Below are 27,558 nucleotides of genomic sequence, written 5' to 3' on the forward strand. Positions count from 1 at the left end.
TAGAAGTACATTATCACGATTTCTCACAATTCATTCAAGTCAATGAATTAGCATTTTCAGGTTATAGATAAGAAGACTGAGGCTTGGAAAGGTTCAATTACTTGCTCAAAGTCACACACCCAGCTCGCAGCCAAGCCAGGATTCAGACAGTATGACCTCACTGCTCAGCGCTGTATGAAGCTCACAGCCTGGAAAATAGGTAATCTCGCTAATGTCTGTTGAATGTCTCGCTAATGTCTGTTGAAGGGGAAAAAAAATCCTGATATTTAAATACTCTGAACACACATGAATAAACTTCAGGAGTTTACTGGCTGGCATATTTTCTGCTCACCACCGTGCTATATATTAAATAATAACCAACTAATCTCCCAGGAAATAATTTTGGAGTTTTCAGCCTCTTCTCATTTGCTGCCCTAAATGAACGTATATAAATAGAAAGGAGGGGGAAATGAGATACATCTTATTAATCTTTTAATAAGGAATCTTATCTAAGGCAAATGTGAGAAAAAATTATTCGGGCATCTTAAAGCAGTAAATTAAATCACTTCTTATGCTTTCCCATCATGGAGCTAGAGGTATGTGGACACCAGGTTGTCAGATGGCAGCACGGTCGTCAGCAGAAAAGCTCTCCAAGCCTCTGTCACTCCACTGACAAATACGGGCTTCAGAGACATCCCAGCGAGCATTCATGTAGTTTTTGGAAGGAGCTAGTATGGTTTTTTTTTTTCCTCTCTCAATTTCCATTTTAGGAAAATTCATGGAAATAAAATGGCAATGCATGGGGATTCTCTTGATGGAAAATTCTAATAGGGGTATTTTTACTGTTTATCCAAAGCTCTTAAAGAATCACTCAGACTGTACAAATATTATTTTGTATTTATTAAAGAGATTGTGAAATCACTAATCTAATGTCAACTAAATGCAACCCACAGGCTCCAGAGGATTGCCCAAATTATTCTGATACACTATAACTCTGTTATAAAATACACAGCATAAAAAAGTTGGCCATTGAATGTCACTTTATTATTACTATTTGGGTTATGTAAATAGATGCTATAGATTCCATTAAAAATGTTCATGATATTAATATTCATATTAATAAAGAAAGCAGCCATATGTGAACCATATCTATCATGCTAGGTACCTTAAATATATTATTCTTAATATTATGTGAAAATATTCATAAAAATTAACTTAGCAGGTTTAAAGCATTTTACTTTCCTGTAAAATATACAGCCTTGAATAACATTTCCGTATTCTTTTTCTAGAAACCCCTGTAACCACTTTTTTTCCCCCTGTAACCATTCTTAAGGGTATAGCTCAGTAGCATTAAGTATATTCATACTGTTGTGTAACCCTCACCATAATTTCATATTCTTCAGCTTGACTGAAAAATAAGTTTTTGTTATATTTGAGCCAAAAGCTAAATCAGCTTATAGAAACAAAACATGCAATTTTAAAAAAATTACCGAAGAAAACACACTTTTGTAACCATTTTCTCCTTTGGATATACATCATACTGTTATTTATAAATTATTTGGGGAGGACAAGGTGCATCTGGCCAAACTGAACAGCTATCAGACTATTTTACTTAAGAATAACAACATAAGTGGTGACTCATTAAGAATCAGATGGTCATGTGGACATTACTCAGGCCTTCAGCTTTACTCCAAAAAAAAAAAAAAATCGACTTGATGATTTGTTTTAATATATTTCACACAGCTGAGATTGTGAGTTACATCATATCAGTACCACTGCTGAAAGCGACTCCCAACTAAAATGAGATGAGATACTGAACAGATGAAGTGCTGTTCAAAGTCAGTGTAGCCCAGACTTAGGGGACAGAAGAATTAATGAGAAAATGAGAATCTACCAGATGGTGCTGGAGGTTCCCCGCCGCACATCCGCCACCTCAAGCAGCTTCTATACGTGCAAAGCCCCAGGGCCCCACCTGGTAGTAGCATAATTACCCTAAATGTGCACTTATGTTTCATTACACCTTGGCCATTACTATGTGCACTGATTACAAGTATCAATCCCTTTTCATTTTCATACACCTCTGCAGTTTCATCGTATTTGACTGTGAAAACTCAGCACTCCACTAGCTTCTAACATGCGGCCCATGCTGATAAAACCACAGAGGGTAAATTATTTGTCACTCTACAGGGTGCCAATTCAGTTTGATAAGGATGACATCATCCCCATTTTACCAATAACAATGGCACTAACAAGACCGTGTAATCAACAAACCTCAGTCCTCTGCTAGCCCTGGCAGGTGCAACTCTTTTTATGCTAAAAATAAGCCAACATTAGCTTCCAGCTCAAAACTATTTCTTTTATCACAATGCTAAGCAGAAGTTGGCTTCCATAAGGCACTGCAGCTGCTGCTGCCGCCGCCGCTTCTGCAGATGCCTGCATTAATTGTATCAAGGACATACTGAACTAAGTGCTTATTCAGCACAATGGCTATTGGGGAGCAGCTGGAGGCACAAGACAAACTGTCTTGAAGAGAATGTACCAACCCAGTGTGTAAATTACATTGATGAAGTACAAAGACAGTCTAAGTTTAAGAGTCTAAGAGAACTGCAAAACAGCATGAAAATTTAGCATTATCAATGGAGTCCCAACCAAAGCATTTTCTAAATAAGAAACAGACCCTTTCAGGTTTCAGTAGAACCACTTTTAGAATGGGGGGTGATATTGAGTGCTCTTTCAACACAGCAAAAATAGAAAGTCATCCTTAAAAATATCAACAGTGTTGATAATACCCTTCCTAAAAGGATAAATCATATTGTAATTCCCCTTGTGTGTGTGTGTGTGTGTGTGTATTTCAAAGAATTAAAGAGAAATACAAGCATACCATTGTTTATTATACGGAAGCAACATGTGGCTTAAAAGAAAAGACTCATGTGGCTAGCTTTCTTCCCTCTCCTTTTATTACTACTTACTTATTCATGCCTCCTCCATATATCAGTTTTATGTTTTTGGTCATTTCCCTTCCCCTTTCTAACCTTTCCATTAGTGGGCAGAAATGAATTAATGGTGATTAAAGGCTGGTCCAGGTGAGAGGTAATTATGGAGTGCTTAATCATGCCCCTTTGGGTGGGCAGAGGGGAAATGGATGTAAGAAGAGACTGCTGAGGCAACATGTGTCCCTAGAGAGGCATGGGATGAGGGTGAGAGCAATAGGGTTAGGCCTGACCCCAAGTTCCAGGACACTGTCAGCCTTCACCACCGTCTCCCTGATAGTATGCACCCTGCCTAGAAGGGGCCCCAGATAGCCACACACCTGCACTGGTCCTGAAATGGCCTGAGTATACAGTGGGCCTACTGATGTGTCAGTCTGCCTAATGTGCCGGGCCTGTAGTTGACAGCATGACCAAAGGGCTTTCTAGCTGCACCACAGATGCCAATAACACACATGAAAGCCCTTCAACCAATGAACAGGGCTTTCTGAACTTTCACAGAATGACCCACACTCCTAGTAAAGAGTCACACTTTTACTAATTAAAATTGACCTCAAATCAAAATAACTAAGTATTAGTTACATTTTTCAAATATTCAATTATTAATGCAGTGGAACCTTTCCATCCACAAATCTCCAAATTCACAAAGGCTTTATATACATTAATAACTGGCTCTCCTTTAGGTGACATCTTGGACAAAAAAACCCAAAGATTTAGTGCTAAGAAACCGCAACTAAGAAACCGCAACTAAGAAACAACTAAGAAACCGCAAGAGACTCACTCTACATTACACTGAGATGTGAATTCTAAGTGCTGGCTACACTCACTTAGCAGCAAATGACTTGATCTTCCACTCTGGTCTCAGAATACAGCTATTCAAATACAAATCAAGCCTCAGAAAATTCACAGTGCTTCTTTCCACAGATTTTCAAGTTATCAAGAAACAGTTAAAAACACGAATGGTAAATCTTGAATGCCAAAGGTCTACTATGCAAGTCCGCGGTAAATGGTAAATGCATTTTGCTTTAATTTTAGCTAAAGTGAGGAAAAAAAAAAGTGTTTCCCCTGAAGAAGCTGAGACAGAGTGGTAACACCGTAGGCAAGAGTAACTGGACTTGTAATCAGCACTGGGAAACACTTCACTGCCTCTGTAATCATTTCCATTTTTATGTAGCATTTCCTAGCACAATTGCCATGATGCTAAAATGTTATTACCATCATATTCAAACCATTATATCATCTGCAATCCCATAAAATAACAATTAACAGTATGTCTTCATTCAAGTGATATATATGTGAATTTTAAAGTTTCTAACCAATTCAATCACAACAGACACAACTCAAATGATTCCACTCACTTACCCATGACCTTATAATCCATAAAATATGATCTGCATAAGTAGTCCAGGGTTGGACAAGATAAATTCAAAAAAGAATAAGGACAAAATTTGGGTGTCAACCACAGAGCAAGACAGCTATGCCCAAAAGTTTTTGTTTATTTTTTTTTCCTGAAACAGGTTTTTTTTTTCCCCTTAGAGTGTATTTGATATTTGACAGATATATTAGCTCTCAAGCATCATTTATCGTGTTTATTTTTAATAGGTTTCCTTTAGAACAGCTGCCTAAGATGCTAATCTTTTCTTTTTTCTTGAGCCTTTTGTAAATATTTGAAATAGCTATTCATTAACAGTTGCACATTTATTCAGTCCTGTTGTACGGCTTGTGAACTGGAATTAGCTTTTATTTTATTTTTTCTATCTGTTGGCCAGACTAGAGAAACCCTGCTGTTTGGGTTCAATCTGTCAAGGTTCAAATTATCCTCCAACTGAGAGCTAATCAAGGGCGTCTGACCTGGTTTGCAAATAAACGAGGAACAAAAGTGGGTTTATTTTTTCCTTTCTTTGGAGCACTGGTTCTCAGAAAGTAAAGCAAAACAAGAGCTGGTCGCAAATGCAATTTGCTTAAAATTAAAAACAGGCAGAACTGGCCACTGAAGAAGAAACTAGATTGACTCAGCATTTCTTAAGTACCAGGTTTGGCTCTGAATCCATTTTCTTCTTTAAAAAAAAAAAAATGGGAATCAGTTTGCAAATATATTTCAAACTCACATGCACAGTATACCTAAGGACAGTCTGTGGCATGAGGAGAACATAGATTTTAGGCAGTCAAGCTCCACTGACAGGTATACTAGAAACTAAGTATCTTCATGACTTCCAGGCCTCAGGTTACTATTATTAGAACAGATCTTTCTGTACAATTAACATCATTACTATGTCCATTTTATGTACATTTCTAAAATATGAAATACATAATTTTCCTTTCTTTTATTTTTTTAATTAAGTAAACTCTACCCCCAATGTGGGGTTCCAACTCATGACCCCAGGATCAAAGTCATGTGCTCCACTGCCTGAACTAGCCAGGTACCCCAGAATTTTATTTTAAACATTTTAAATTTCCACATGTGAAAAGAGGTTTTGTTTCTTTTTTTTTTTAGATTTTATTTATTTATTCATGAGAGAGAGAGAGAGAGAGAGAGAGAGAGAGAGAGAGGCAGAGACACAGGCAGAGGGAGAAGCAGGCTCCATGCAGGGAGCCCCTGATGTGGGATTCGATCCTGGGTCTCCAGGATCATGCCCCAAGCCAAAGGCAGACACCCAACCACTGAGCCACCCAGGTGTCCCAGAGTATTTTGTTTTGTTTTGTTTTACAAATTAAGCAGTTACTTTTAAATATACCTTAATGAACTACTTAATGAATATACTTAAATAGTCTTATTTCCTAGCAAATATTAAAACCCTTTCTCTTAGTATTCTAAGATTTCTAGAGCCTAAAATTAGCCCTTGGATCTGATTTTCAGCATTCTGTTGTTTTTAACAGTTATCTAACCTATTGAAACCATAATGGCCAATGAAACTGAAGACCTGTGAAGTGTGTAGTGCCACCATTCAAGAACATCATGACTGCAACACCACTAAGGGCTTCTCTCAAAATGATCACATCTGATGAAATGACCCCAGTGATCATAATAAACTAAATTGCTCTATAGCAAGCAATGCATTTACAATATCAAGTATCTGAGTACAACACTTTCCCTGAGGGGCAGCATGCTAGAGTACAAAGTGCACTGGCCCATCAATCAGAAAGTCTCTGTTTCAGGACTCTTGCTCAGACTTGCAATGTAACCTCGCTGTGCTTCCATAAAACAGGGACATGAGCACCAGCAGCTGTAATTCACAAGGTGAACATCATGGTGAAGTCAGATGTAAAAACGCAAAGAAAATTATTTGATGCCCACTTCTTAAACAATTTATTAATATAAAGGCCCACAAAATAGCCTATCATCTGAATTATATTTATAATCATACTTGTATTCATTGGGGGAAAAAAATCACTGTCACAAATAAGAATGAAAATAAAAGCAATAAAACCACTGATGTGTGAAGAGTCCATTTTATGTTTCTGGTGGTAGAATTCAATAAATATTTTGCAGCATATAAAATAAATTTTTATTTGCTTGGTCATAGCCATTCTGCGTCCTGGAGTCCATGTTTAAGAATGATGAGCAAGATGGTGGCTGAATAAATCATCAGATGTCAACAATGAGCTGATACCCAACTAGAGAAATACCTTGTCTTACCTGAAATACATTGGTCCATATTTGTTTAAATTAACATGAACAAGCCCCTCATCTTTAAGCAGTACCTTCTAATTCAGCAAGTTGTGTTTTAGTGAAGAAAAACTCATATTTGTTTTGTAACTTGTTACCAAGTCATAATTACAAATTGCTTCTTTGAATGTTCTAATATCCCCTACAGAAAATGTGAAATGTATACAGCATTTCACTGTTACAAATCCTTCACTTAATAGGTACCTGACAAATGTTTTGTTAAATAAATAATAGTAACAACAATTACAATTAAATTGCACACTAACCTTGGCCAATGAGCTAGGGGGAAAAAAACAATCTCTACTCAAAGTGTAAGCTATTTTAAATGTTATTGTTTTAAGTCATCTATACAATAAAGTGCAAAACGTTAGTGAATCTCAGCAAAAACATTACAGATTACCAAAATTCAGAAGTGGTATAATTTTCATGTAATTGCAATATTTATGAATTTATAAAGAGCACTTGCCACTTGAAAACTTAGCTGCAGAAATCATATTGCTAAAAACATTCAAATGCTACACTAAGACATTGAAAGAAATCATCTTAAAAATCTATTCAATTTCTTCTCTACTTAACATAGTGCCAAGTTTCTCCTACACACACCCCCATCTGCTTTTTACTAAAACTAATAACGTAGTAAATTCTATCTTCAAGTCAGTACAACTGTAAATGCTGTACAACTGTACAGGTCAGACTGTTACATACAAATTATCTCAAGTCTGAAAAACAGAGCCTACATGTAACCAGAGTAAACTAGATGCAAAAACAGAAATGAATTCACTTGTATACAATATGCAGCAACCCACTTTTTCAAAGAAAACAGGTATTATCTTTTTGGTTCCACTTTTCTTCAACGTTTCTTATGTAAAGCATTCATTTTATTTTATTTTAAATATTATCTAGACAGAACATAAAGACTTCTAACTCTGGGAAATGAACTAGGGGTGGTGGAGGGGGAGGAGGGCGGGGGGTGGGGGTGAATGGGTGACGGGCACTGAGGGGTACACTTGACGGGATGAGCACTGGGTGTTATTCTGTATGTTGGTAAATTGAACACCAATAAAAATTAATTTATAAAATTAAAAAAAAATAAAAAAATAAAAAATAAAAACAAAAAATAAATAAATAAATAAATATTATCTAGTTTGCCATTATTTGCTAATATAGTATAGTATGGGTATACATGAATATTCACCAAAAAAGAATAATTTTAACTGTGCCCAATTCACATTATCCTCTCTAAAGTATCTCACATCTATGAACAATCCATCTTTCTCTCATTACCAATCAAGGGCACTGGCTGATGAGTCCTTCAAACTCCAGGACCCATGGCCAAATGTTCAAATAGGCTCATTCTGAGAGCATTCACTACTTCAGCTTGGTAAAAGGTGGAACACAAAGCTTGCAGTCTATAGTAACAACAATCATAAGTGCGTGTGTGCATGCAAAACACAGTTACTGCACATGAACTGTCATGTAAAAATAAGTAAGACTCAGGCAGTCCTTCTCACACAGGAGGGAAAGTAGAAGACAAAACACAGAAACAAATCACTATAACTGGGGATCCCTGGGTGGCTCAGCGGTTTAGCGCCTGCCTTTGGCTCAGGGCGCGATCCTGGAGTCCTGGGATTGGGTCCCACATCAGGCTCCCTGCGTGGAGCCTGCTTCTCCCTCTGCCTATGTCTCTGCCTCTCTTTCTCTCTCTCTATCATGAATAAATAAGTAAATAAAATCTAAAAAAACAAAACAAAAAAACAAATCACTGTAACTGAGCCTGGCAAGCTCTGCCATGGACCTATGAAGAAAATATATACATGACTGAAGAACAAATAATGTGTGAGAGTTGGTGGCTGAAGAGGAGATTTAAGACCAAAATGCAAAACGTCATGAATAATCTGTCATTCCAAAGGTCCTTTATACTCGGTGTGATCTAAGCACCTGTAACACCAGCATCACCTGGCAGCTTAAAATATTGTCTCAGGCCCCACCCAAGACCTACAGGGACAAAACGTTTGGCCTAACAGAATCCCTAAATGATGTATGTACAGTTCGAGATGTGAGGAGTCCAGTGTTCTTCTGAAATGCGGCCCAGGCACAGACATGTGACAGAGGGTGGGGTAAAAAAAGTAAACTATAGTGGCAGAGCATTTTCTTAGGCACTGACTTATTTTCTCCTGTTCCTCTTCCTCCTTCTTGCTCTTTTATTCTATGGTCAAGAACAATATGATATTAGCAATCATTTACTAAGTATTCTCAAAGTATCATAGGCTTAGCATTACATTAACTTGTGCTGATGAGCTAATAAGTATGCTTTTCCCCTATTAATCAGATAGGAAAAACTGAGGCTGAGAAAAAGTAAAGCAAACAGTTTTCTTAAGGCCTCAGAGCTAATGAGCTACAGCAGTTAACCTCTTCTGTTCTTAACCAAAATGTCACATAGTACCTTAGGATTACCTGAGTCACTGGTCTTATCATCCAGGGATAGAATGGCTCACATATTAGACTGTGGACTATAAGCTATCAAAGCTCTGTGATTTTTAATTCTGTGTTTCACAGTTCCTAGTAATATGCCAGTAATAGTTTAAACCGTGATCCTATTATTACCACCATATTTAATTTAATGAGAAGCAATCTTGGATATATTTGGCTAATCTTAAAAGGTGTTGTAAATATAATAAAGATATTATGAAATTTTATATTAAAATATATTCTTACAAATATCTAACACAATATACTTATGCCTGTACAACACACTGCACTAAAAGTTAGTGGTTTAAACCATTAATTTTAATATTACTCACAATTCTGCAATCTGGGCTAGGCTCAGCTAGGCAGTTCTCTTAATCAATGTAGTAGCTGAAACATTCCACATGCTTCCTTATTCACAGGTCTGGGGTCTCAGTGGGGAAGCCAGAGGATGTGTGGGCTGGCCACACATCTCTCTGCTCATGAGATACTACCAGTAGGGTAGCTGGACCTCCTATGGTGATGCCATCAACTTTGGTTGTCTTTCTCAACATTCCTCTGGTTGCCAGGGATCTTTTCTGGTTCCATGCAAATTTTAGGATTATTTGTTCCCACTCTGATAAATATCGATGGTATTTTGATAGGGATTACATTGAATGTGTATATTATTCTGGGTAGCACAGATATTTTAACAATACTTATTTTTCTAATCCATGTTTCCTCCTCAATTCCTTTCATAAGTGTTCTATAGTTTTTAGAGTATAGATCCTTTACCTCTTTGGTTAGGTTTATTCCTAGCTATCTTATGGTTTTTGGTTGCAACTGTAAATGGGATCAAGTCCTTAGTTAAAAGCAGAAAAAAGGGATCCCTGGGTGGTGCAGTGGTTTGGCGCCTGCCTTTGGCCCAGGGCGCGATCCTGGAGTCCCAGGGTGCGAATTGACCATAGGCGGGTGATCCACCGGTGATGCGCGGTGATAGGAGGACGAAAGGCGGAAGGGAAGAAAAAAGAGATAGAGAGAGGTAGTGATGTTTGTTTGTTTGGGGTTTTTATGTTTTGAAGTTTTTATTGGGGTTGATGGAGAGTGGGTAAATGTATTATGTGGGGAGGTAAAGGTTGGGGAGAGGGGGAGGGTAGGTGGGGAGGTAGGTTCTTTGTGAGTTTGTAGTGGGAACTGGTGTGGGGGGGTGTATGAAGGGGGGGTTAAATTGGTGGGTTATTAACTAGGGAATGGGGTGGGTGTTTAGGGGGTTTATCGTTGTAAGATTTTAGGGTAGGTGGACGAAGTGATGTATTTGTGTGATTTTGGTTGGGCTTGGCATTTAGTGTGTTTTGGGGGCTTGTGGAGATGAGTACTGTGTGTGGGTGATGGAGAGGTTTGATGGAAGTGCGCAGAAATTTGTTTGTTTTTTGTTTTAATTGGGAAATAAGATGAGATAGTTGTTTTGTGGGGTATATAGTAAATTTGGGTAGGAGGAGTGTGAGTGTTTTTGTTTGTTGCTTGTGTTGGTATTCAATTATGTTGATTCACAGTAGGGAATTATTTCCACAATATACATGTATTTGTTTCATAAAATACGTTTGAGAATTAAATGCCCCTTTGTGCTTCTAATTATAATAGTATGATATTCTGCTTTGAAAGGCTTAATTCAAACTGAGCACCAAAAGTGATTATTTAAAGAAAGAAAAAAATTTTAAAAAAAGAAGAAAGAAAGAAAAATCAATACAAATTTATCCATCAAACAAAACCAGACTACAAAAAAAAAAAAAAAAAAATCTAGGCTGGTGATTCCCAAACCTGTGCAGCATTGTAGCTAGCTTTAGGCTAGCTCACGGAATCAGAATCTTTTGAGGTAGAGCCTAGAACCTGTATTTTAACTCCACACAGCAATCTGATAAAAGGCCAGGTGTGGCTGGAAAGGAACGGTGTACACACTGCATCTATTATGTAGGAAAAAGAGGTGCAGATTTTTAGTTTATTGCCTCACATCAATGGTATGTTTCTTCTCCACTTCCACTGAATATTTTGATTACATGACTCAGTGTATTTATTTAATAAATAAAGTTTTCTAGACAAAAGTTTCTAGAAGTAGTCCTCATGCATCTGAGTCATGTGTAGTGATTGGTTTGAAAATACAATCCCTGGTCCAACGGCAGACCTACAGAATTGGGAATATGGCCATATGTCTGCCATTTTTCTTTAAAGATTTATTTATTTATTTATTTTAGAGACAGAGGGAGTGTAAGTGAGGGGTGGGGCAGAGATAGAGACAGAATCTCAAGTGGACTCCTCCCTGAACATAGCTCAATGCTGGGCTTGATCTCAGAACTCTAAGATCATGACTTGAGCTGAAATCAAGAGTTGATGCTTAACCAACTAAGCTACCCGGGTACCCCCCCCCCACTTTTTTTTAAAGCTTTATTTTAGACATTGTGCAAGAAAAGAGGGGAGGAGCAGAGAGAAAGGGAGAGAAAGTACAACCTTAAATATAAACCCCAAAGGTCCAGAGATTATTCACAGAGACAGTAAAGCTTAAGATTCACTTCTACAGATGATTATTACTACAGCATCATTCACTTTCCTTAACTAAAATTGAACAAATCAGAAAGATCTACGTGGAGTGGATGGTCATCGAAGCATTCGTTCTATCCCTTATTCATTCAATTCATTCTTTTTGTCAGATCTTGTTCATTCTTTGTCAATTACATTTTCACAGATTAAACCCTCTTCCCCCATGTTCTCATCTTTCGTTTCTTGACATCAGAAATGATGAACTAAAGGGGCTTATTTTTTAAAGGCAGCAACCTAAATCAATTTCTTTCTTATATTACAAATAACAAGAAATGTGTTGGAACTTACCAGGAGAAATAAAAAAAATATATAACAGAGAGCAACAAATAAAAAGAAGGACAGAAATTTATAACCTCTGAAGAACAGCCAAGGTCCTACTAACAAATATTTTTTTTTCATGCAGAAAATTATGCTTGCCATACCTGACATTGTGCAAGTATGTTTACTGCAATTTAATATCCACACAAGCAGGAGGAGAGATTTAATAATTTTTCAGCTGAGATGAATTGACAGCCAGTAGTAGAAAACTGCAGACTCCGTGGAATCAATAAAAGCTGCTGGCATCACAAAGTCGTACTTTTGCCCAGAAAACATCTCACAAAGGTCAGGTTTACAAACCACCAGGTAGCAGTATCACTTTCACATCTTTCCAGGGCTATTAAAATTCCATTAAACAGCCTTCCAAAACTAACTTGCAACCGTTAAAGTTCACCAAAAGATCCTAGAGACAGATCAGCCTCAGTCCAGACACTAAAAGCAAACCTTTGGTTAACTTCTCTCCCCCATCCCCAAAACTCTTCTGCAGAATTCTGTTTAGAAGAAGAAGAAAATCAGAGCAAATATGTGTTTATTTGTAACTATATATGTGGACCTAAGTGGGATATACCCACTTAGTGAAATGATAGACACCCATTAACTATCAGGAAATAGTTTCCAAAAGTAAATTATTTCTGTTGCAAATCTTGGAAAGCCACCACCATTGAATATCTGGTGTCATAAAATCAAGCCTGTGTTATAAGACACAGTACCTAGTTGTGCCTGAAGAACAGATGAAACTAAGCAGTATCTCTTGCCCACTTTGAAATTTAGCTTTACCAGGCCATATTTTCACTATAGGTTCCAAGTCGCATGTGGAACTTCATCAGGCCCCATTATTTCAAGATTAGCAACTCATTCAACATTTATTGAGCACCTATTAAACCAATATGCACACTGCCACATATGCCCAGCCCCATGCCCTCCTGGCTGAGTCTTCCAGCCTAAACCACAGATGGAAGGAAAGGGGAAATGTGCCATTGAGGACAAAGAGTCCACCTCTGGGCAGAGATGCATGGCAAGAGTCTTCATTAAGTACTTTAGTTTTCTCCAAAAGACATAAACTTCATTATTTGTTTATTGGATCTCAAAAGCAAAAGGATTTGCACTCAAGCAACACAGAATACGGGCATCTTCAGACCATAACAGAGAGCAAAGAACTCTGGTGCCCTACTCAGACCAAATGTCTGACTGTAAGAGGTGCATTTGTAGTTGGAAATGGGCCATGTGTTCCTCTAAATCAGTGGTCTCTGCATTTTGAAAAACCACTTTCTTGAATCAGTCAAAAAACTTAAGAATGCATCCCCATCAATGCATGTCATTAATTATACTCATGCATTTTTGTACTAATGTATTATGTACAATATAAAATATATGCAAAAGAAAAATTTAAAGGATGAGAAAATACAAATAAACACAAAGTTTAATATTTTCTTCCCGCACTCCAAGGAATCATCTCACAGGATAACCCAGAGTGTGCAAACCCCTACACTATTAGTTTCTACTGTGGGATTCCTTTGCAGTGCCCAAAAGCTTCAGAAGTGGGACCAGGTCTCTGCAGAGTCACAACTAGTTGGGATGTATTGTTTTAGCCTTCCCGGAAAGGCTTTCAGAGTGTTACACTTTTCAGGACTTGGCTACAAGTTTCAACAAGGAATGCCAAAAGACACAACTTTAAGAAAGCAGCATGTGAATTTCAGTGTTACAGAAATGCTGTTGAGAAGGGCTATATCACTCAGTTCTCTCTATATGAACTCACTCTGAAAATCTTTCAAATCTAAATGTGGGGCCCAAGGAATTTAACAAAAATCCCCTAACCCCTGGACAAGCAGAGCAGGACTAACTCCATTTTGTGCTACACCTGCCATCTCATGTATAACCCCCACATGACCTGCTTATTGCTTAAGGCACGCCCCCACCCTAGTCAAGCCGCTGAGCACACCCTTACCGAAAACTAGCTCATAAGAATGTAAACCCTGCCTTTTGCCCGCCAAACCTGTGCACCAATTCTGACCAGAGTGATAGGCTAGTTCAAATGGTCACTATAGGGTAAACTGTAATTCAATTGGCCACCTGCGTGTGGACCGACATGACTATGCAACTTTCTGTGTGTTACAATCTCATTGGCCACTGGCCCCTATAAAACTGCTAAGCCTCTTAACCTCGGGGTCCAAGTCCCTGCTCCACTGCGTCGGGTACACTTGGACCCAAGCTCGAGCTTGCAAATAAACCCTCGTGCGCTTGCATCGATGTCAGCTCCTTGATGGTTTCTCGGATTCGCAATCTTGGGCACAACACTAATGCCAAGCTGGGTTTGTTGTTTTTTTTTTTTTTTTTTTTTTTTACCCTTATGTACAATAAGTTTTCAAGAAGTTCAGGAGTTTACACTACATATGTGACTACAGCCTACTTTCAGTGTTGCAATTCCCCGTCAACACTCGACTTTTCTATTCTCATCTGTTTTTCCAGAATCTCGTTATTTTATGTATATTTCTATACTTGCATACTTACAAGCTGTTTTGTAGAACACAATGAGAAAAAATACAGCTCCTCAATAACAGTAAGGGATTGATGACACTCTAGATTTCCTATATATGGATACAAAAAGGTATTTCCAGATGCTCCAAGTTTTCTGGGCTCTGGATTATGTGTACTATGAACTAGGAAAATCCAGAGAATTAGGAACAAATGCCGTTCTGCTTGAACAGCCTCAGGACTGCATCTCTGTTTCCTACAACAAAGATAAGCTGTTTGCTCCACTGTCAGTAAACTTTATCCAGTGGCCTCCCTGTCTTACTGGCATAAGTAATCAAAGGCTGATTATAATAATGTATTGTTATTCTCACTTTTCTAAAGCATGTGCCTATTATCAAAAACATGAACTATTTCTGATAAATGTTCCATCAATATTTTTGAATGAGTAGAAAAATAATAACTATATAGTTCCAATAGTTACTTCAGTGAAGGAATCACTGCTTGGTTTCTCTCTTTCATAGACTGCCAGCATCACAGAAACCCCAGAATTCAGAACAGGAGGTAGATTCTACTTAGAATACTAAGCATATTCCAATAGCAGTGGTGACAAGAACTCTGTGGAAAAGGATTCTGAGAAACCCTGTTTGGTTAGTAAAGGGGGTCCAGAATTAGGGAAGGTGGAGACGTAACCCAGGTAGTATTGATTTCTGGACACCAACCCACAAATCCAGGATTTATGGATTTTTTTTGGAAATCCAGGTGCTTGTACATGTTAAAGGCTCAGTGACTTTTGTTATCTGCTTCCTGGTTCTGGGTACGTTAGTTTTCATTAGCCCAACTTGCTATCCTGTCCTTCTAAAGTAGGAGGTGCTCCTTAATGACAAGAACCATGTGTTGTTTTTTTCATCTTTTCAGTTCCTGGACAGAACAGTAAATACTTACTAAATGTCAGCTGACCCTTTTGTGATACCTTGGGCATAACAAAAATCATTGCCCCTTTTGACTTACCTAAGCACCTTTGCATTCTGAAACCATCAGTTGACTCTCAGGGTGATGTCTGCAAATTGACAACACTTGTGTTGTCCCGCCCACCTCCCTAAGTCAGCTCATTCCTTACTAAAGGACCAGAGTTTCCTCTTCAAGATCCTTCTCACCTGATGTGGAGAGGCTCGGTTCATTTTACAGCTTCAACCAAAAATTCTCTTCACTAGCAGTTCTCAACTCTAGTTCTCAGCTCCGGCTATACATCAGACTTCCCTGTATATTACAAAGTGCAGGGCTCCCTGTCCACCGAAAGTGTGGTGCAACTGTCAGGAACTGGACACAGACATAAGTCTGGTTTGGGTTTTATAACCACCAAGTGACTACAATGAACAGCCAGACTGAGAAACACCGATCTATTCTAGATCAATATTAGGCCCTAAAGACCATGTCCTTCTCTGGCGGATTGATGACCTATATTAGCATGCTGCAAATAACAGGAAATTCTGCCATAGAGAGTCTTCTCTAATTTTGTTAGCTTTCCCCAAAGTTGACCAACGAACTCTTTCATCCCGTTACAAATACAGCTTTAATGAAACACAGCCACATCCATTCATTTATGCATTGTCTACGTTTGCTGCAACAGAGGCCTTAAGGTCCACCAAGCCTAAAAACCTTACTTGCCCAGCCCTTTCAAGAAGGGCCATTTTCAAGAAAATGTCTGCCATGTTACTAAGGTGCATTAAGGAGTACAGGTATCCGCATTAAGGTGTATTAAGGAATACAGGTATCTCCCACTGGACTGGTATATTAAGGAATATAGGTGTCTCCCGTTGTTCTTAAGTTCATGTTAGGCCTCTGCTTTTATGCAAGACCTACGCTGTTACCTATTATTACCTATCTTCTGCTAACTGAAAGAAATCCAAAGAGGATTTTCGTTTTTAGCAAAAAAAAAAAAAAGGGGGGGGGGAGAAGTGAAAGCATTTAGCATTTGTTTTGCAGTAAGCCCTGACAGGAGGCAGCTCACACCCTGAGCAGCTCCAGTGGCCCCTCCGAGCTCCTTCCCAGGAAACTACACTCATCCTCCCAGCCTTGAGCCACCACAGCTCAGAACCCTGTCTGTGAGCATCTGTGCTTTAGCTCTGTTTATTTTGTGTATCTGCTGGCAAGATGTGCCTGTTCTAAGGTATCAGTAAAGCCTAAGAGGGGTTATTTTTTGGGTCTGAAAAATACTCAAAATTGTTTCCATATAAATTAACGGTAATTGCTTCTTTGCTTTACGCCACTCTGGCTTATAGAATATTTCATGGGGATGCTCTATTTGCGGATAGCAGAAAAACCTGTGCAAGAAAGAAATACTAATTACTAAGCTGGCCAATTCAGGCTGGATTCTAAAGGTCCTGAGGCCAGGACCTCAACTCTACTTCAACTATGGTGGCTCCACTTTTAGTTTTTAAACTTCATTGGAGAAAGGATTCCCTTTATTGCTAAAAAGAAAAGAAAAAAGGAAAGAAAAAGAAAACAAAAGATCCCCTGTCTTAGAACTCAGAGGTCTGAACAAAGGCCAGATAAATTTTACTCTGCTTTACCAAAGACAGACATAAGAAGCTTTCTCTGAAATCAAAATGATTAATCTCAGCTTACTTAAATCGAATATCTGACACATGACTATTTAGGCATCATGTCCTCCTATCAAGTTATATGTATTAGACACATCACATTTATTTAGCTCTCCTATTAAAATTTTTGAAAAATTACTATTTTTTTTTTTTAAAGAATCAGCAGAAGAGGCTGTGTAGAAACTCTATCTGGAATTTCTATGTATGACCAGCTAAAAGCATTTTTATTCTATTATTCAATGTCTCTTAGGAAAATAATTCTTGTTTGTGCCTGCAGTCTCAAAACATATACATATTTCATTATAAACTATATACTTCCTTTTATGCACTCATATCAAAGTGTAAGTATCACTGTTATTTCTTTATTCTTCTGTAGAGCCAAGATTCACAAGTTTGTAAAATTATCTTCCCTCTTTGCAAACACAATAAACATTTTTTATAGCTTTTATTTTCAGGGTCTGTTAACATGCATAACCCTTTACTGTAAGCTGTCTAAAATCCTCCTTGGAAGTTGACAATGTATAACAAACATGTAACATTATTAATCCTATAGGAGAAAGAAATTTCTCTATGTGAACACTGCACAAATGAAAAGATAAAAGAGTCAAAGAGACATTTGAATAACTGCCATATAAATTAACAGGATGTAATTATTGGTCTCTTTTCTGATCTCAGATCAAAATCAATATATAGTAATCACTGCTAAAACTGATGAGTCAAATGTAGCTTGATATAAACTATCAAATTCAACAATCTAGGTTCATACATCCAAAAATCAAATACTGCTCATATCCTTTCCTAGCTAAAAGTTTAGGGGTAATGTATTCCAGTTGCATTTCATAGTTAATCTTACACACAGCAGATAGTATCTTTGCAAATCTCAAAACATAATTCATTTTTTTAAAAAATTTAACATTAATACTAAAAACCAAGAAACTTTCTCCCTGCTTTGAATATATCTTAATTTATTTACCTTTCCGTAACTGGTTTATGCCACTTATCCTGTGAGGGTTTTTTACATTTATGAGGGAGAGAAAAAGTAGCAACACACAAATGAGATCTAAAAAAGCACACAATCGCTATAAAAACAGCTCATCCATCATCTCTACATTTTGATTCCAGAGACAGCACTGAAAGGTGTTGTTTCCACACCACTCACCCAGCACACTTAAAAAGGTTTGCTCCATCACTTATACAACTGAAACTGATTGATTAGCTGCTAGAGAAAAATCAATACAAATATCCTAGAAAACACTAGCTTGTAAATTCATTCTGGCCTCAACAAAGTCCTGGTCACAGCTTGACATGCTTTTCTAGATATCTAAAATGCAACCATGTCAAACCCCAGTCCTCAAACACCGGGATGCCCAGGAATTTTTAAAACCTAAACCTCAGCAGAGGTGAGGAGGTAAGGGGGAATGCTTCCCCACAGTGTGTTACAACAATGAAAGGAGAAGCTCAAGTTATGATAAATCTTATATTCAGAACTGGCCAAAAAAATGATAAACATGGAGGGCAGCCTGGGGGACTCAGTGGTTTAGTGCCACCTTGGGCCCGGGGCGTGATCCAGGAGATCCCGGATCGAGTTCCACATCAGGCTCCTTGCATGGAGCCTGCTTCTCCCTCTACCTGTGTCTCTCCTTCTCTCTCTGCGTGTGTCTCTCATGAATAAATAAATAAAATCTTTAAAAAAAATGATAAACATGTTGAAAAGGTGAAAATGTCAAGGGGACCAGGTTGAGGGGAAAAAAAAGAAAAAAGTTAGGAAACCAACTAAATACAAATATATTTTTTTTGTAAAAGGTAACCTAAAGTTTCTATATAAAAATATAAATAATTTTGACTTTGATGTTATCCATTCAAAATTTAATGAGCTCTCTTTCTCACTTTTTGGCAGCTGAATGTATAGTCAGTATATTTTTAGTGCTTTGGGAATCCACTGTACATTCAGAATGATTTTGTGATTATTTCAGAATTTCTTCTGAATGCTCCCTTGCCTTTGGGTCAGCCCTTAGTCTCCTCATTCATTATACTACTAAGAAATAAATTTTTATGAATATAAAATGTTTCATAAATATGCTATTCAGAAAGAAATTGTGCTCTTATCGTATCATATGACAGGCAATCTGGGTTCTAACCCCATTCTACAAGTGGTTCAGTGTTTTTAAAAATCATTTAGTATTTCTGATGCATAGTCATCAAAAATTTGAAGAGAAAGAAAGGAAATGTACTTTGCAGGATGGCAAATTTCACGTCTACCGGCTGAGTGGCTTTCATAATACTAAAATTTACTGGCAGCATATTTAGAGTTTTCACCTTAGTCTCTCAAAGAACCATAATGTTTATTATTAATTACAGGACCATTTAATAATGGTGTTGTGCAGAACTGACCAGGTTCTAGCTCAAAGAATATTCCTAACACCTGAATTATTGAAGAAATAACTATGCAAAAGTCATAGAGATCAGAGAGAAATTCTTCTGTTATATTTACCTTCATAATTATTCTTCACAATTTGAAAGCTCACATACAGAAAATCTATAAGATCAGAAATAACCAAATGTCTTCGACAGAAAAAAAAGATAATGAACTAACTTGATGCCTTTAAAATTTGATTATCAACGGGTACTTCCTATAGTGGAAAAAGATTTTAAGGGCCATCTTCAGCGTGAATTTGCTTTTCTCAAATTAAGAGAATGAAAGGTAGCAATCACACCAAATAGTTTCTATCTATAGAGACATTTTTCCTAAAACATAATTAGCAGCAAAAGAAAATCTGTCACTTGACTCTAGTCATTAATGTCTGTTACAGATGTTCTAATGCTCTCACTAAAAATTAGACTTTTTGAATTCACTTTAAATTCCTTCAGTTTAAATAACATAACATGTCTTCTTTATAAAAGAACACAGCAAATTACTTCCTGTAAGTTATCTCAAATTCTAACACCAAACAGTGCCAAATGTCACAGTAACGAGACCATGGCTTAGAGGGGCCAAGTACTTCTTCAGACCATGGTGGCTGATAAGCAGCAGAGCACTGTTTCAAATTCAAACCCTCCTATGACAAAGGGCATCAAATACCTAATGACTTGAAAGTTTTCCTAACCACCCTGGCTTGCCTAGGAAGTTCTGACCTCAGTATTTTAGTAACAGTAGCATGTATCAATCAGATGAGCTCATCAGTCCAAAAAAGCATTCAGTTTCAGCTCTCACATATAGATAACAAGAAAACAGAAATGTTACATGGACTATATTCCATGGTTGGGAATAAAAAGGCAATGTACCTACACACACACCCCCAAACACACACTCATGATGATGAAAGCAATACTAAATCAAGCTGTTCTAATGCTTTCTCTATGAATAAACACTGCATCACTGCTAACATCTGATATTCTTTGTAATATTAACATTAACTGGCCCAACCCACTGGTCATGATGATGTCAAGTAACAACAAAGTCTGATAGAAGTCACACCCTGTACTTATATTGCTCACAGGGCATTTCTAAAGATAAACCAGAGAACTAAGTTGGATATTTTTAGAAAAATTCTATGATTCATTTATAAAAACTGTGATTATTCCTTCCTGGTTTTTACCTCAGGTCACATGTAATACAAAAAGTGTGCATACTATGTCATGAAGCAATCACATCAAAATGCCAGGATAGGTTATGGGTGAGGATAAATATAAGGGAGCCAAGAGACTACGTTCACTTCCTAGCCAGTGATGTATCAGTTTTATATCTAAATTTTCAGGGTAAAGTGAGAAGATTTTTAAAAGTTATAGTTAGCTGTGGTTAGAAATGCATAATGTTGGAGAATTACTTCAAAAGAACTAATTCATACTTCTACCAATTTGCAGTGTTTGGTGGATAGATCCTAGAGTTTTCATATCCCCATTTTCTGACAGATATATAGAAAAATAAATTTAGAATTTATTTGGAATGCCAGCAAAAGCATCATTTTTTCAAATAGATGAGGTTTCTGTGTAAATGTATGCCCTTTCTGAACATGCCTTAATGTAGTCATGTTGTACAGAAGGCAACTGCTCAGACTGTTCTTCAGGTTCAGTCATTACTGGACTCTAAAACCCAACACTGGCAAGAGTCAATGAGATGCCTTTTATTTCCTGTTCAATACTAGTTAAATGTGAATGAAGGGACTAAACTAAGAAACAGAAAGAAATTGTCAGGGGGTGTTAATCAATCAATCAAGAGTACTTTTTTCTCTATTATAAAGAGCATTCCAAAATCACGTTGATGAAAGCTTTACGTAGATTAAAGAGACACATTCAGAACTCCTACTTGCACTCTCAGGGTGTCAAGTACTGAAATAGCACTTCAAGTTCCTTGTTAAGAGAGGTACATTGCCAATAACTATTAACTCACAAGATTATGAGACAATAGATTATATCATGTTGGGTATAAAGACACACTAATGTTATACACACATTATAAACAAAGACAAAAGAGGAAGTTTATGGTTTAAGCAGTTATGTGTCAACACAACTGTGACTCATGTTAAAGATACGTCTTACCATATACTGAGAAATACCTATACAAATCATGTTTTCCAGCAAGTGATGATTCAAAAGTAGCTGGCTACCCACACAAAGAATCATCCTCATTAGTACTCTCTACCAGCACCACTGTTTGCTGGTCCAAAGTTCTACAGATAAAGAGGGTTTGATCTTTTCTGACTGAGAGTAAAATATGCCTTTTTTAAGACTCCTGGAAACACTTATTCATTCTACATTCCAAGTCCAAAAATTACCAAAGAAAGAGATAGAAGTCTTAAAAAGTATTCCCCTCAGTCCACAAAAGTCTTACCACACATCAGACAGCCATGGATTTCATTTTTATATTTTATCTTTTATATGAAAAGAAATAGGTGATAAGTTCAAAATACATCATAAGTAAATGGAAGAGTGGTAAAAGAAGAGTAATGTGAATACTACAACATGGCTGACTGAATCTGATAACATTTCTACTGTATGAGCTGAAATATTTGTAAACTCTTCAGAAAGTTAAAGGAGCATGTATCTAAAGTGAAATGTTGTTTAGAAGACTATTATGATTTATTAGGAAGACTAAAATCACACATGATTCTAGAAACTCTTACCTTGAAAAGACTGTTTGGCTCTTTCTACTAGTTCATCAATTGGGTAACTGGCCAAATTTCCTCTGGCATGTTTAGTTTTGCAGTAGGTACATGCATTGAGACACCTGTTCAAATGATAATAATAAACAAAGCTCAAATTTTTAAAAGAGATAGTACACACTTAACATGGAAAAAGGCCTAAAACATACAATAAGATGTTATTTTAGTAATATGTGCCACTTTATAGGAGAAATATTAAAAAAACAGTATCTACCATACTTGATAATTTTATTTCCACCCAGCACAGAAATTTACAATTCTCAATTCTTTTAAGTTTCAACCACTCAAAAATGATTACACAAATCATACAGTATTATCTTCAAATGATCATATCAATAAGGAATAAAGTTTATAAACTTACAATGATTAACTAATCAAAAGAAATTCGAGATCCACGTTTTTTTTAAACCATTTGACATTGCTTGGCCATTGTAAAAATAGAAATTTAATGTTACTTAGGTACACTGTATTATTTAGAAATGATAATAAATAGGTAACACAGCATTCTTATTAAAAAAAAAACCCTTAGAAATTTTCAGATTAACAGTTTTCACTCCTGAAATCAAAAAAAAAAAATATATATATATATATATATTAAAATAAGTCTAATGAATACTCCCTAGGATTATATTAGAAAAAGTAAACAAGGAGAATGACATTAGTTTTGAAAAATAAAAAATAGATTTTATAAATTCAAATGCTATAATAAGCAGCAAGGTTTTAAAACACCATCATTACACAAATGCTTTAAAATTTCAAAATGAGAAATAAATTAACTTTTAATAATTGAACCTGACCAATGTATAATTTTGTTAATATCTGACTATGAGATACATATGAATCACTGTACTCTGCGGCCAAGTATACAATGCTTAATTTCTGATTATTTTTGCATGGCACTCTTAAGTAATACATATATTCTGAATTGATTTTTTTTTTTACTGTTTTTCCAACCACATAATTTAAATAACTAACATTCTTTTCTTCCTAAGCAATTTACTTTTTTTTTGAAGATAAAACATAGACTGTGGCCTCTCTCTTATAAGCACAAATTCTAGTCTCTCAGTTGTTATAGGTCTTCTTTTTTTCAGTTTCCATTCATCCCATAAGAATGAAAAAGAGAAAACTGTTTCTGGCCTCTCCATGGGACAGTAACTCACTTTTGTTTAGCCTTGATTGAGTATCAGACCCTTTTCTGGATGTTTTATATTCTCATTCATCCTTCTAGAGTTCAGTGTTACCATCCCCATTTTACAGATGAAGAATTATTTCAAAAACATCTGATAATCAATTGATACCACAGAAATATGAGAGATAAGATACTAGTATGAACAACTATATACCGTATAGTTCAATCTAGAAGAAATCTAGAAGAAATGGACAATCTAAAAGAAATGCACCAATTCACAGAAACATACAACCTACATAGGTTTAAGTCATAAGAAATAGAAAATCTGAATAGATCAATAATGAGTTAAGAGATCGGATCATATCCCACCATAGAAAAGCACAGGACTAGATGGTTTCATCGGTGGTGAATTTCATAAAACATTTTAAAAAAGAACGAATACCAATCCTCTTCAAACTCTTCCAAAAAGCAGTAGAGGAAGGAACACTCTCAAATTCACTTTATAAGGTCAATATTATCCTGATATCAAAGCCAGATAAGAACATTTTAAGAATACTACACGTGAATATCCATCATGAATACAGATGCAAAAAAATCTCAACAGAATAAGAGCAAACCAAATTCAATAGCATACTAAAAGAATCACACACCATGATCAACTGGAATTCATCCCTCAGTAACAAGGATGGTTCAACACACAAAAATGAAGAACTCTGATACAACACATTCACAGAATTAAGGATTAAATCATATGTTAACTCAACAGATGCAGAAAAACTATATGATAAAATTCAACATCCAGTCACAATAAGAACTCTCAACAAACTGGGTATAGAATACTATACTACAAGACAAAAGACCATACATGACAAACCCACAGCTAACATACTCAATGGTAAATGGGTCAAAGCTTTTCCTCCAAGGTGAAAAACAAGACAAAGGTATCCACTCTTCCCATTCCTATTCAACACAGTTATGTAATTCTTAGCAGAGTAATTAGGCAAGAAAAAGAAATAAAAGGCATCTCAATTAAAGAGGAAAGGGTAAAATCATATTTGTAGGTGATATGATCTTTTACATAAAAAAAAAATCCTAAAAACTCCACTAAAAACCTGTTCGATCTAATCAATAAATTCAGTAAAGTTAAAGGATACCCAATTAACATACAAAAAAAACAGTAACATTTCTATCACTAACACTTTATCTGAAAAAGAAATAAAGAAAAAAATCTTATTTATAAGAACACCAAAAACAATTATAGAGGAACAAATTTAACCAAGGAAGTAAAAAAAAAAAAATGCTGAAAATAATAAGACAATAATAAAAGAAACTGAAGAAGATACAAATAATTGGAGAAATATTTCACGCTCATGGTTTGGAAGATTTAATACTGTTAAAATGTCCATACTATTCAAAGATGTCTAAAGACTCAATGCAATCCCTATCAAGATTCCAATGGCATTTTTTACAGAAATCGAGAAAACAATCTTACAATTTGCCTAGAACTACAAAAGACTCTTAATAATAGCCAAAACAGTCCTGAGAAAGAAGAACACAGCTAGGAAGCATCACATTTCCTGATTTCACACAATATTACAAAGTTACAGTGATCAAAACAGTACTGTAGCAGCATAAAAACAGACAAATAGACAAATGGAAGAGAATTAAGAGCCCAGAAATAAACTTATGCACATACACTCAACTAATATTTGATAAAGGAGGCAAGAAAATTCAATGGAGAGAAAGCCAAGAACCTGCAGTGGAAAAAAAGAAATTCAACTCAGTAAATGTTGCCAGAAAACTAGATGTTCTCTTGCAAAAGAATGAAACTGCACTATTGTCTTATACCACTTGCAAGAATTAATGTGAAATAGATTAAAGATTCATATGTAAGACCAAAGCCCGTAAAAGCTCTAGAAGAAAATCAAGGAAGAAACATTCTTGGCATGGGTCTTAGCAATGATTTTTCAGATGTGACACCTAAAGCACAGCCACAAAATCAAAAATAAACAAGTAGGACTACATCAAACTAAAAAGCTTCTGCATAGCAAAAGGAGTGATCAACAAAATGAAAAGGCAGCCTACGGACTGGAAGAAAATATTTTCAAATCACACATCTAATTAGTAATATATTAAGTGATTCAAATATTTGATTATTATTACATAATAAGAAATTTCTAATATCCGATTAAGGGCTTTATATCCAAAATATATAAGGAACTCAACAGTGAAAACAAACAAATCTAATTTAAAATGGCCAAAGAATATGAATAGACATTTCCAAAGAAGACATACAAATGGCCAACAGGTGCATGAAAAGGGGCTCAACATAACCAGTCATCAAGGAAATGTAAATCAGAACTACAATGAGATAGCACTTCACACCTGTTAGAAAGGCTATCATGAAAAAGACAAAAGATTAGTGTTGGCAGGGATGTAGAGAAAAGAAAGGAAACATTTGGCCACTGTGGGTGGGGATGTAAACTGGTGCAGCCACAATAAAAAACAGTATGGAGGTTCCTCAAAAAGTCAAAAATACAAGCATCTGATTCAGCAATTCCACTTGAGTATATATCCAAAGGAAAGGGAATCACTATCTCACATATTTGCATCTTTGTTGTCATTGCTTTATTTACAATAACCAAGACATGGAAACAACTGAAGTTTCTCCAACAGATAAATAGGTGACTAAAACAAGTGGTGTGTGTATTCATACACAATGTAATGTCATTCAGCCGTAAAAAGGAAGGAAATCCTGCCATTTCCAACAACATAGATGAACACTGAGGGTTTTACATGCTACATGAAATAAGTCAGACAGAGAAGCACAAATAGTGTGTGACCTCATTTATAGGTGGAATCTACAAATAAACCCAGAAACAGGGATGAGACTGGTGGTTGCCAGAAATGGGAAGTGGGGGTAGGAAATGAGTGAAGGTAATCTAAAGGTATAAAGTTATAGTTATAAGATAATTAAGTTCTGGGGATGCAATGTACAGCATGGTGATGATACCTGTCACTATTGTATCTTACATTTGAAAATTTCTGAGACCTAGATCTTAAAACTTCTTACAAGAAGTTTTACCCATGTGTAGTAAAGTTAACTAAACTTAATGTGGTAAGCATTCCAAATATATAGACATACATCAAATAATCATGTTGTATACTTTGAACTTATACATAGTTACGTGTCAATTATATCTCAGTAAACAGGGGGATGAGGGGGTAAGTCTAGTAAGTAGCTAACTCAAGACATCCAAGAGCTGAGATTCAAATTTAGGCCTACCAAATTTCAAACTCCATGCTGTTTCCATACCAATCTGACTCCCCAGAACAAATGTGTGTCAAACATCCTAGGTGCAAATAGTAAAATAGTCAATTATCTGACATGAGATACAAGTAACATATGTATTCAAAGTTATGGCCAGTACTTATCACCCTGTATATGAACTTAGTTGTCTAAAACATGTGCTTCTCTCTTTTATTTTTTGGAAATCTAAGACTAAAGCTTCTTTTCTATTCCCTAGCCCAAATCAGTTATCTGTGTACAAATTTCATTTTTCATCTTCCTGCTGGCTCTGGGGAAAAATGTATAATCTCATTTGATAAGTCACATCATGAATTCTACTGCTCAGGTTCTCTCAGCGCTTCTCAAGTGGCACCATGATAACATCCCTAACCCTACCATTCCGTCGCCTGTGATATCCCCTTATAATGGGCATTCACTCTGGGCAAATCAGCGTTCTTGCAAAGAATCTGCTCTCATCATCTCCTGAAACTACTTCAAGTCTCCTGACTGACCTCTCTCTTTTATTCCTCTAACTAATGTAGAGCTCCATAAATTATGTGGACAATCATAATAAAAACTATTACTATTTCTGACTTGGGCTATTTCTTAAAAGTAACGTGTTAAGGGACACCAGCCTGAAGGTGAAGGAAAACAGGAGAAGTAAAGGGAAACTTATTTTAAACATTTATAACATGAATGAATTAACACATGTAAAGTACTTAGAAGAGTGTCTATACCTAGTAAGTGATTATAAGTGCTGGCCACTGGTTGTTTAATGTGACTGTTCTAAACAAATCTGTAAGGAAATAATTATGCATTATCATGTTCCAGGTGTACCTAACTTTATGGAACAGATGTGTTGCCGCTAGGTTGGCTTAAATCAACTGTGGAAACTAAATCATATTTTCCTACTGGCTCACT

The 27,558-nt window shown here is 36.3% G+C and overlaps 1 protein-coding gene across 5 annotated transcripts in view; it reads right to left on the minus strand.

Annotated features, from left to right (window-relative positions):
• Positions 1-27,558, minus strand: part of CDKAL1 (CDK5 regulatory subunit associated protein 1 like 1) — a 636,452-nt gene that overhangs the window by 314,335 nt on the left and 294,559 nt on the right. For all 5 annotated transcript variants that reach the window (XM_055322912.1, XM_055322911.1, XM_055322910.1 and 2 more), the window contains one exon: positions 22,181-22,284. In XM_055322912.1, coding sequence (XP_055178887.1) covers positions 22,181-22,284 — 104 coding nt within the window. The remainder of the gene's footprint in view (positions 1-22,180; positions 22,285-27,558) is intronic.

Source organism: Nyctereutes procyonoides, unplaced genomic scaffold (assembly GCF_905146905.1).
Source record: "Nyctereutes procyonoides isolate TBG_1078 unplaced genomic scaffold, NYPRO_anot_genome, whole genome shotgun sequence".
In the NCBI taxonomy this organism is placed as follows: domain Eukaryota; kingdom Metazoa; phylum Chordata; class Mammalia; order Carnivora; family Canidae; genus Nyctereutes; species Nyctereutes procyonoides.